General features: G+C 33.2%; 1 protein-coding gene across 1 annotated transcript; it reads right to left on the bottom strand.

Annotated features, from left to right (window-relative positions):
* Positions 1 to 39: 39 nt before the first annotated feature.
* On the bottom strand, positions 40 to 2,895 carry LOC105640993 (uncharacterized). The gene has a single exon (XM_089723980.1). The coding sequence runs from the start codon at positions 2,726 to 2,728 to the stop codon at positions 311 to 313; it is 2,418 nt and encodes an 805-aa protein (XP_089580106.1). The 5' UTR covers positions 2,729 to 2,895; the 3' UTR covers positions 40 to 310.
* Between the last annotated feature and the right edge of the window lie 9,851 nt (positions 2,896 to 12,746).

The following is a 12,746-nucleotide window of genomic DNA, read 5'->3' as shown; positions in this document are numbered from 1 at the left end:
ATGAAGGTGCTGCATTTTTTTTATTTGGAACCGGAAAAGAAAAGAAATATATGCAGGTTCTGCAGATTCTCAACCAATTTATGCAGGAAGCGAGATAATTGCACATCCTTCACTTCTGACAAGAAAAGCATAAAGTTAAAAAAGAGTACATATAGTGCTAATGTCTTTATTAGTTGTTTTTCTCTACTACTATTCTATATTTCTTTACAAGTCTAATTCTACTTCTTAGGCTACTTTTTCACCATTTCTTTCTTGGCTTGCAAAGAGAATCATATACTCCTGCATACATGTGCAGAATTCATGCCAAACCTTAAACGCTTCGCCTTCTGTGTATGCGAGGGCGACCTCGAGGTGGTAGCCACCCGATAAATCCAGTAAAAAATATTATTGCTACTGATGCTAAAAGGCCAACTGAATATCCAATCCCTGCTGCTGCCCATGAAACCAATCCTTCCTCTTCTTGTGACTCTGCAAGTGGAGGTGGCTGTTCTGTTGGACATGGCACCTTAATTTGCATACCACACAATCCACTATTATTAGCATAATAGTCTGGAATGTCCATCAAGTCCATTTGACCTCCCACCGGAATCTGACCTTCAAGTTTATTGTTGCTGACATCCAGTGTAGAAAGTTGTTGCAACTTTGTTAGTGTTTGAGGAATGGAGCCTGATAGTCTGTTGTGTGACAAGTCCAAGCTTTCTACATTCTCTAAATCACCAAAACTTTCTGGTATCTTACCGGAGATTTGGTTATATGAAATGTTCAATATCTTTAGACCCTTTAAATGACCTAATGAAGTCGGAATCTCACCAGAAAGTTGATTGTTTGACAAGTCAAGGAAGGAGTAGATATCAAGGCTTCGGCTTGAGAGACCTTGTTTCGTCTTCTTCCAATTCACTACCAAGTCATTGAACTCAAATGGAATGGTGAATATATCTTCGATTGATATAAATGTATTTGGTGTTTCAATCATTCCAAGCAGATTTCCAAACTTGACCGAAATTTCACCATTGAGATTGTTGTTCGACAAATCAAGAATTCGGAGGCTAGTGAGATTGGTAATGGTGTTAGGAATAGAACCTTCAAGGGTGTTGTTGCGTAAGCTTAGGACTTGAAGAGAGGAGAATTGGGAAAGAAATAATGGTAATTCACCTGTAATGTTGTTGTCATGGAGATCAAGATGTTGAAGCTTGGTCAAGTTAGTGATGTTTTTTGGTAATTTTCCGGAGAACTTATTATTTCCTAGTGAAAGCATGATTGTTTCTTCAGAGAAGGTAACTGGAACTTCACCAGAGAACTCATTAGAAGAGAAATCAATATACGCTAACAATGCATTTCCCAAAACTGGGATTTTCCCAGAAAATCTGTTTCCTGATAAATCCAACAGCATAAGGCGATAAATCTTGGAAATGGACTCAGGAATCTGTCCAGAAAAGTTGTTTCCAGCCAACATAAGAACTGTAATTGCATTGGCATTGCCAATATTATCAGGCAGCTCTCCTGAGAAATTATTCCTTGACAAGGCAAGAATAGATAAACTCTGCGACTCAAACAGACCAGGAGGAAGAGAACCTGAGAGTTTATTATCAGACAAAACAATCGCGCTCAGTTTTATTTCAGCTAGCCATTGAGGGATAGTTCCTTGAAGCATATTTTCTCTCAAATCCAATATATTAAGAGTCTTCTGCGTTGAAATCCATTCTGGTATGCTTCCTGTAAGCCTGCAAGATTTTAAAGACAATTGAGATAACATACATTTTGGCACTAACTTTACATTGCTATCCCAAGTCAGATTATTCCCTCCAAGATAAAGTTCCTGGAGGCTCCTTATATCAAACAACCATGTTGGAATTTCTCCAACTAGCAAATTATCTTGCAGTCGAAGAACTTTCAACTTGCTTAGTTTCTTCATTGATAATGGAATTCCTCCAGTTATCCTGTTATTGCTCAAAGCTAAAGTAGTCAAGTTGGTTAAGTTGCCTATATTAGCAGGAATCTCCATTGATAAAGGATTGTCTCGCAAATCCAGTTCCTGCAATTCTTTCAGATGAAGAACAGAAGATGGAATACTACTCATGAAATTATTACTGGCTAGATTCAACTGCTGCAAATTTGTAAGATTTCCAATTTCTTGAGGAATATTTCCTCCAATAAGATTCTCTGCCAACTTTAGTACCCTCAAGTTCTTGAGAAAACCCACTTCCTTGCTTAGCATACCATTCAAGAAATTGCTGCTTAAATCAAGAAATTGGAGATATTTCAAGTTAAAAATACTTGAAGGAATTGATCCACTAAAATGATTGACCCGCATATCTAGATGAACTAATCTTGTAAGATTGGTGAACATATCAGTTGGAATCTCACCAACTATACCATTAGAAGAAATGTCAAGAAACATCAAGGATTTAATGCTAAAAAGGGGTGATAATACTGAAGAAGGCATTGGTATAGTTGGAACTTCAGAAACAACAAAAGAGTCAAGATTAAGAGCTGCTACTGATCTTGAACTTGATTGAGACTCGCAAGTCACTGATTCCCATTGGCAACAATCTGAGGTTGAATCCCATGAATCCAAGCCAAAAAGAGAATAATTATCAGAAGAAGAATTAATGTTTTTGATCACCAAAGATTTGAATTGAAGAAGGGCTTGTTTCTGATAATCTGGACAAGAAAGAGAAGCGGTAGTGAAGAAAATGAGAAGTAGGAATAGAAAGTGTAGATTAGCCATTTTTGGGTTCTTGTGAAGTGGGAGTTGGTAATGGCTGCTTTATAAATAAGTTCACATGACAATAGGCAATGGCTACTGGTGAAAGGTTGGAGATTAAGAGGTTTTGTTTTGGAGCATTTAAGTCCATCGGTCGGGGTAAACTAATAGTACAAGGTTATAGGAAAAAAAAAAAAGCACATTTGATTGTCCTTTTAGTGGAAAGAGGATGTTTATTCTTTAGTTGACGTTTTCTTTTATTATTATTCTTTTTTGGAAATATCAATTAGTTTGTGAAATATAACTAGTCAGGTCCTTTTTTTTTAAATATACAATTTTTTTTATATATTTTACATCCGTTACACTATTAGGTATTTTTGTCTAATTTTTCATCATTCCCGTTCCGTCAACAAGAAAGCACAGAGGCCAAAAAAGAGATATTAAAATATTATATCAAAAAAGGTCCCTGTAATTTGAAAAATATAACTAGTCCATCCTTGTATTTTTAAAAATAAAAAGAGTATTGTTATCATTTTATAAGGTACTTACCAGAAAAGATGCAAAAATTGAACAGAATGACCTTATAGTTGACGAAAGTAAATTATAGGATATTTTAGTCTATTTCAAAAAAGATAGGACGGACTAGTTGTATTTTGCAAATCGTACGAATTGTACTACAATTCTCCCTTCTTTTTTTAACTTGGAAAATCATACCTCAAAAAAAAAAAGGGGGGTTAAGGTTGGAGAGTCAAAATTCATATAAATTCCATATTAAAATCTCATATTTTCAACATGAAATTCACAATAAGTTTCATATTTTTTTCAATTAAATAAAATTTTTCAACCAGTAAAAAAAAATTGAATTTTCTCACTAATATGAGAAGTGAGAAGTATTAAGGGAGGTTTAAATAAAAAAATTATTTAATCCATCGTGTTTTCGGTCTATTAAACCTCCCTCTGATTTAAAAAAAAGTTAATAATATTTTCAGTAAAACCAAAAACAAATTCCTGTTAAACATAAGCATAATTCCGTATCAAAACAAAAGAGCAAAATCTTTTAAAATAATGTCTTCATCTCATTGCTGGTTGTGTGTCAAAAGTCTTTGGCCCTGCGATTTGGTTTAGAATAAAATCTTGGAAATACATATATTTTAAACCTATTTTTTTCAAATATTTAGACCAACAACTAATTTTTAAAACAATATATTAATAATAATAATAAAAGAATTGTATATGTTTACATATATAGTTACATATTTCTAACTAAATTTATTAGAGATTAGTTCAAAATTTAAGAAGAATTGAAAGACTGGAATGTTATTTTATATTCATTTGTATAAAATATTCAGTTTGATTTTGATTTTGATAGAAAAGAATCAATTTTTTTTTAATTTAATTGGATAAAAAAAATCGCACTAAATTAAAATTAAATCGAATCAAACTGAACTTTTAAAATTAAATCAAATCAAACTGAAGTTATTTAATTTGAATTGATTAATTTAGGTATGTGGAAAATTTTGATGGATTTGATTTTGATAAAATCAAAATACTTAGTTAGTCAATGGAAAGTTCGAATTTAGTCAAAAGAATAGCAATAAATTAGTAGTGGAAGTTTGAAAACAAAGTAAGTGGAAAAAGATTGGAAAGCTCATTTGTTTGATTGTTCCTTTAGTGGGACAAGGATGTCCTTCAGTTGACCTTTTTTTTCTTTTTCTTTTTCTTTTTTCTAATGGTATTTCTTTATTATTGTATTGTTAGTTTATTTAATGCATAAAAAAAAGAAAAATTAAATAAATATTTATGCCAATCTCATAATGTATAATATTATCAATGTTCAATTAAAGATTTATACCTAAATTTGCTTTATTCATTATTAATTAATATTCTATGGCTTGTAATTAAATTATAAAAAAAAGGAATATAATTTTCAGTTGTTAATAATTTATAAAATATTTTATGATAAATAGAATCATGTTGTATATGTATCTATCTTCATCTCCTTGTTTGACTTATTTGATTGTTTTGGGTCAAAAGTGTTCTGGAGAATATATTTTTTAATTCTTTCGGTCAAAAGTTTAAAATAAATAATAATAATAATATTATTATTATTATTATTAATTTTGAAAAGAAAATCTCCACTTTTGGGGGTCACTCCTAGACCCTTTAGCTCCATCAATTATGTTGAATTTTGAGAAAAAGTAGCTCCATCAATGATGTTGAATTTTGAAAAAAAAGTTTTCCCTAGTTCCGTCAACCACGTTAAATTTGAAAAAAAAAAAATTATTCTTAATAATATTTTTTTATTTTTTTATTATTAAATTAATTTATAACTACTATCCCTTTAATTTAGTAAGAGATGCAATAACTAGACGACTTCTTGATAATTAAATATTTTTAATTTTCTTGATATTTTTTCTCTTATATTCTAAATCAGTTTGACATGAAATAAAATAGTGTTTATGAAATTAGAAAAAAAAAAACTAGAATTATATATTTTTAATTTAAGTCACTTTTTAAAGTTTCAAAAATTTGTATGTATGCACATACATTTTTTTTTCTAATATACTAGATAAGTAATACTACCATTATAGCCAAAATGATTACCATTATCGATTCAGATGATCTCTTTTTTTTTTTTTCTTTTATCCAGCAATAAAAATAATTTATTATTATTTTTCATTACAGTTATACATAGATATTGATTTTGGGGTTAAGAGCAATGAGTTGAAGATTGAGTAATAACTTAATTTTCTTTTTGAGCACCTATTAAGATTTTAAGAATATTCATTTATAAATTAGGGACCGAAGGATTAACTCTAGGGATTCAGTTAAACTTTATTTGGAAACCACTTTATTATAAAAAAATAGAATTAAATACATAAGAAGTAATATTACAAATAGCTTGTACGACAAAATTTAATACACCAATTGTATTTATTTTAATTTGAATAAAAATTTATGCTTTAATATTATATAGATTAAAAAAATTAAAAGAATATATATATATATATAACGATTATAGTCAACGTGTAACGCACGTCATAAAAAAATATTATAAAAAATATATATACCAATAGAGGCAGTGAAAGCAGTGAATCCATAAATGTGATTTCACCCTTAGCAACCATTGAAGACCCATTTTGAGAGAGGCAAAGGAGAGATCGTTGTGCTGTTAAAGCAAAAGGAGAAAATCGACGCCAAGAATGAGAGGAATTTTGAGAGAGACAAAGTGAAAAAAACGTCAAGTTTTAAATCCCTCGGCGAGGCATAAAAAATCAGGTCTTGAAGAGCCTCATCTTTGAAGTGGGAATGGTCAAATAGAGAGAAAAAATCATAATATGTGAAAGGTTCCCCGATTGAATACAAAGTTTAACCCACCCACTCTATTTCCAAAATTTCCACAATTGCAATTGTTTGGAATGCAAGGGACGTCAGCAATGGCCCCACGCATAGACGTCTCGACGATCTTGCTCGGACCGGGCTTTAGTCTTTGGTTGTCATCCTGAAACCAATGGATCGGACTCTGTTACGTAAATAGATTCCTAACTTTTGTCTCATATTATGAGATAAGTAAGCAGTTCTTATTGTATCGGCCAAAAATCTCACAAAGGGGAAGTTTATAACAATAATTTTTTTAATTTAAAAATTTTGTTTTACCGCCTGATATGCACTGCCAAGACCTATGATTGATTTGATCCCTTTTGTGCAAGTGACTGAGATTTATTTATAGAGCAACAAATATTATTATTATTTGATAAAATTATCGTTGTTCACTTTACACGTTTCGGCTCCATTCATTTCCAAAAAATAAGTTCCTAGAAAACGTTTTTAATGAAAAATAACTTTCAGGAAAATACATTATTTTCAATCGACATAGGCTATCACATAAAAAATCACTTAGAAAAATATTTTTCAATATTTAATACAATATTAAAAAAATTTAATTTTTCACCATATAACTAATGTGTTTACATATGTTATATTTCATATAAATTTAATAAATATATGAAAATTGATAAGAAAATCAAATTAATAAAAGGTTGAACATCAGAAAAAAAATATTTCTAATACTTTGCTATAATTTCATCAGGTTCAAAACGAAATTCATAGTTCATGCATTGCTTAAATACATAGTTGGTTCAATTACAAAAAACAATAATAATAACATTAATCTAAGAAGCAATAATAAAAACATTAGTTCAAGAAAGAAAAAACCAACTACAATAAAATCAAGTTCCTTCCGTTTGAATTTGTTATTTTTTAGATTTGGGCTTGGATTTTATTTAATTTAATATTATTTTCAGTAATTAATTGATTAATTAATTTCAATTAATTAATTAATTAAAAGAAAGAGGTAATAGAATATGTGAGTTGCAGTTGAGAAAATGAGAGCACTCCTCGAGAAGTTATTCATCATGTACAAAAGATGGAAACCAAATGAGCCAATGTGAGTAACGTGAATCACTAGAGATTTTTTGGTGACTGCCTGTGGAGCCTATAAAAAGCCTTGTTTTTATTTTTCCTAAACACTGTTTATTTACGTTTTCTGATAATTACAAACACTCTTTTCAATACAAGTAATGAAATTCAATTTACTTTTCAAGCAATCAAACTCTCTTTACAATTTTCTCAACTCAAATTTACTTAAATTACACAATCGGTGAAGCGTTTACGTGGATCCAAACCCACAGCCTAAAAGTCAGATAAAATGCATTTTATTTTTCAGTTAATGTACTTCACACACCTGACACGCCGGCAATTAATTCACAAATCAAGCTATCAGTCAGCTGATCGTTGCCATTTCTACAGAAAGAACCAACACCTTCATACTTATTAAAAAAATTTTGAATCCAAAATTTTCAAAGATTACATTTTTAGCCATAAACACTTTTTCAAGCATTTCAGGACAAAACAGCAGAGCAAGAGGATTCCATTAGTGAATAATTGCATCATATTACTGAATAGTAAATAATACTAATAATAATTAAATAATTAACCGTAACAACAGGCAACCATAAAATGGCGTTAGCTCTTTTATATTCCAGGCGCATTTAGCTCTTTTTTTCCGTATTTATATTTCTATTAAATGTTAACCTAAGTTTTTAGCGCCTAGGCAAGGCCAAGTTAGTATACCAGGCGCCTATCTATCCTAGGCGAACACTGATTAATATGAAATTATTTCCTTAGAGATTAGGCTGATTGTAATTTCTTTTTCAGGTAAATGACAGAGGATATCACTTAACTTTAAGATTATTTATAATTTGATCACAAAATATCAATTTAATGCAGATGAATCACTAATTCCCCCCCCCCCCCCCCACAAAAAAAACTTAAACACATTTCAGATTTTCTGGCGAAAATCTGCCAGAAATGCTGAACTGAAGAACCATCTTACTCATAGTTGAGTTAGCAAATACATAGGGTTCATGCACAACAAGGAATACCCCTATGTGAACCTAAAGTCAATTTAAATAGGTGAGCTAACGATTTGATAATTATTCTAAGAAGAAATTTGCCAGAGTCTCAAATGTGATCAAATCAGGGATAAAAAAAAAAAAGGTTAGAAGTTAGTGACTCACCCAAAAGAAATTTATTTGTTGTGATCAATTAGAAACAAACTCCTTTTTCCAAATCCAGAAGATTTTGATGCTTCAAGGTTTGAAAGAGGAAGACCTGATCTTTATTCATATGTGATGTGCTGGGGACATGAGTCTGCTCACCTTGCATAATATTGTAAGATGATTGAAATGGGATTTACTGACTCCCAGTTAGACGTTTGGATATGATCCTATGCTGGCACCATCTAAAGGGCTTCCCATTCACCTTCAACTGCATCAATCCCAAGTCCAAGAAAAATTTAGAGTTGCAGCTTTTTCATATCTTTCTTCTTCCCCTTTTAAACTTAAACTCAAGCACAAGAGGTAATCTCATATATAGTACAGTTATTCATTCTTATTTTATTATTTTGTTATCTGTCTACATCTATATGCCACCAAGGTAGAAAATTCTACATTTATTAAGCAAGAGATACGAAGAAATAACTCTCGGTCTATCATCATCATTACCATCTTTGCTCACTATCATAGTTTTTAAACAGGCACACCTTGGGCACAAGGGTTAAGTGGCACATGGCCTAGCACCTCAAACCCTCCAAGCGGGCGACCTACATCAGATGCACGTCTTAACAGAAAGGAACATTCCTCAAGCAGCATAAGGCAATCACCCAAGCGTGCATTCACCATATTTGCTCTGTATGAGCTTTTTTTTTTTATTATTAAGTTATTTCATTTAGGTACTCCTTTGCATTATTTAAGGGATTGTAAATAAGATTAACACTCAGTAGAAAGAAACAAGCTTGAGATTTCTTATCAAAAGAGTGATAAGAAAGACTAAAAAGTAGTAGGTGTTTGCTCAAGGTGGACTGCTGGGAGTTATTTATGCAGTTGAGTGAAGCATTCTGCACACAGTCTATAACAAATTTCAGATAAAAGGACAGTTCTGGGATGATTATTAAGTGTTTTTAGTGTCTGAGGACAGAGGTTATACAATGAATCATGAAGAGGAGTCCGTGGTATTTGTTTTCTCTATGAGTTTTCCCTGCTACCCCATCTTCTTTCTCAAACCCATAAACTCTACCAGTAGGGGGTGGCCACGGTTCCGGAACTGCCGGATTCCGGGTCCAAAAAATGTGGAACCAGAAACGAACCGGAAACTAACGGTTCCAGGTTTGGAACCGAACAGTTACGTTTCTTGTTCTGGTTTTTGAACGGTTCTAAAACCGACGGTTTCGGCCGGTTTTTTGGCGAATCGCATAATTATAAAATAAAAAACTAAGGAACATTTTTTGTTGAAAATTTAAAACTTAAATATTTGTGAATAACTTAAAAAAAAACTTTAAGAAAAAATAAGAAAAAGGCTTGAACTTAATTTTTTTTGAAAGTGCTTGAACTTTTTTTTTGTTTACGATAATTTGGACAATAATTAGAGATTGGATTTTGGAGAAATTATTTAATAATAATTTGGACAACAATTACAAATGGGAGAACTTAGAGAAATTGGAGAGTAAAGAGTAGTAGAGAGAAATAATTTTGTGGGAGGATGAATGAAAATAATGGAGTATGCATAGTAAACCCAAAAAATCAATTTTCCACAAACACCTTAAAACTAGCTATTATATAGCCGTTTATAATTGTCAAGAGGGGTTGGGAAAGCACTGGTGGGATATAGCTTCCTTTTACATAAAATCAAAATTTTGATTCAGGTCTTTTGTTTTTCTTTGGATTTGAGAAAATACAGTAGGCCTGTTAAAGTTAGGTTGACCTTGGTATTTTGTTGTGGGGTCCATCCAACATGTGGGACCCACAGACATTTGAAAAGAAAAAAAAAAAAGAAAGAAGAGATTCAAACGTGTGGGGATCCCACACGTTTGAATGAAGAAAAAAAAATATAGGCACGTTTATTTTTCCTTTCAATGGACGATGCCAAAGAAAGGAAGAAAGGGGAAAAGTGGACGCGTGATTAACGCGTCCACTGCGTCCCCTTCTCCTATAAAAAGGAGGAGAAGGATTTTCACTTCAAAGCGTACAAAAACAAAAGAAAAAAATAAAGATTATAATTTTAGGAAAGGGTTCCTATAATTGGGAAAGAGAGAAAATAGTGAGGATTGTAATTTTTGGGGTGTTTTTGTTTAAACACTTAGAGTGCCACTATTTTTGTAATCTCTTTTGTACCTACTATTTTTTAGTGGAAGAATTATTCGGAGTGTTTGTCCCGTGGACGTAGTCCATAATAGTTGAAGGGTGAACCACGTAAATCTCCTTGTTCTTATTTTTCATCTGGCATTTACGGTAATTATTTAATTTTTACCGTGATTATTATTTCTGGTGGATTCGATCGTCAGTATCCAATACGTAATTATTGGAGTATTTTTTCGCGAGCCCCACTCGGGATCAGTTATAATCCCAACAACTGGTATCAGAGCCTTTGGTTGGTAAATTCTGTCAAAGTTACTATTCACGTGAATAGTGAATTTCGTGAATAGTGAAATTTTGTCAGATTCAGAATTCAACATGGCTAATGACGGGGCAATGATTAAATTGACAGATTCAAATTATTCAATGTGGAAATCCAGAATGGAGGACTACCTCAATTGCAAAGATCTGTATGATCCAATTGAAGGTGACAGTGCAAAGCCGGAAGAAATGAAAGAAAGGCAGTGGGAGAAATTAAAAAAGCAGACATTGGGTACAATACGCCAATGGATAGATGCTAGCCTGTACAACCATATGAGAAATGAAAAAGATCCCCAAGTTCTCTGGAAGAAATTGGAGAATATGTACGAGGCTACAAATGCTCAAGGAAAAGTCTTCATGATGCGTAAAGTCATGAACTTGAAGCTGTCAGAGGGACGATCAATTACACAACACCTGAACAATTTTGAAGGACTCATCACTGAGTTAGCAGTTAGCGGTATGTCCTTAGAAGACGAGATGCAAGCATGCCTACTGTTGGGATCTCTACCGGATAGCTGAGATACTCTTGTGGTATCATTGAGTAACTCAGCTCCAAATGGTGTGGTAACGATGTCTATGGTAAAGAATAGACTACTTAATGAAGAACTACGAAGAAGAGATATTGTCAGTACCAGTTCACAAGCCCTTGTCACAGAGAATAGGGGCCGGAGCAAGAGTAGAGGTCCAAAGCATGTAAAGTCAAGTGGTAGATCTAAGTCCAGAGAGATGAGAAAATGTTACCATTGTGATAAGGAGGGTCATCTCAAAAGAAATTGTCGTTTACTCAAACAAGATAATGCAGACCGAAGACAGGACAATGACAGAAATACATCTGCTACAGTCTCAGGAGAAGATGGTGAGGTGACTTTAGTCACTCATGATGCAGATTGTTGTCATGTTGGAGATGCAGATACCGAGTGGATAGTAGACTCCGGTGCTTCATACCACTGTGTTCCAAAAAGGGAATATTTTTTCACTTATAAAGCAGGAGACTTTGGCATCATTAAAATGGGAAATAATAGCGTCTCGCAAATGGTGGGAATCGGTGATATCTGCATAAAGACAAGTGTCGGGTGTACATTAACACTCAAAAATGAGAGACATATTTCCGATCTTCGGTTGAACCTATTGTCTGTGAGTGTACTGGACAAGGAAGGCTATCACCATTATACAGGTGGCGGTAATTGGAAACTCACCAAAGGGTCTTTGGTGGTGGCAAGAGGAAAATTATGTTGCTCGCTGTATAAGACGCACGCAATAATATGTGCAGGTCAACTAAATACAGTTGCAGATGATGCTTTACCAAATTTGTGGCATAGGCGGCTGGCACACGTTAGTGAGAAAGGGTTGAATATGTTGGCTAAGAAGTCCCTCATACCATTAGCCAAAGGTAAAATAAACCCTTCTGATTATTGTTTATTTGGGAAGCAACATCGGGTCTCATTTTTGAAAAGCTCTAGAAGGAGAGACAACAAGTTGGAGTTGGTACACTCTGATGTATGTGGTCCCATGGAAGTAGAATCACTTGGAGGAAGTAGGTACTTTCTTACCTTCATTGATGATTTCTCACGAAAAACATGGATATATTTGTTGTGCACAAAAGACCAAGTATTCAAGCACTTTCAGCAATTCCATGCTATGGTGGAAAGGGAGACTGGAGTGGCATTGAAGTGTTTGCGCACGGATAATTGTGGTGAGTATATCTCTAAGGAGTTTAGAGATTATTGTAGTCAGCACGGTATCAGGCATGAAAAGACAGTTCCTGGTACGCCTCAACACAACGGTGTTGCTGAATGGATGAATCGCACCATTGTTGAAAGAGTAAGATCCATGCTCAAAATGGCCAACTTACCTAAGCCATTTTGGGGAGAAGCTGTCAACACAGCTGTCTACCTAATCAACCGACTACCTTCAGCACCATTGGATTTTGATATCCCGGAGAAGGTCTGGACAGGTAGAAATATTTCATACCCTCACCTGAGGGTATTTGACTACAAGGCATTTATGCATGTTCCAAAGGAGCAGAGATC

The sequence above is a fragment of the Jatropha curcas genome, chromosome 7 (genome assembly GCF_041381405.1).
Source record: "Jatropha curcas cultivar XTBG-Jc1 chromosome 7, XTBG_Jcur_1.0, whole genome shotgun sequence".
Classification (NCBI taxonomy): Eukaryota; Viridiplantae; Streptophyta; class Magnoliopsida; order Malpighiales; family Euphorbiaceae; genus Jatropha; species Jatropha curcas.
Note: the sequence above shows the minus strand (reverse complement) of the source record. Positions and strands in the feature narration are given on the sequence as shown.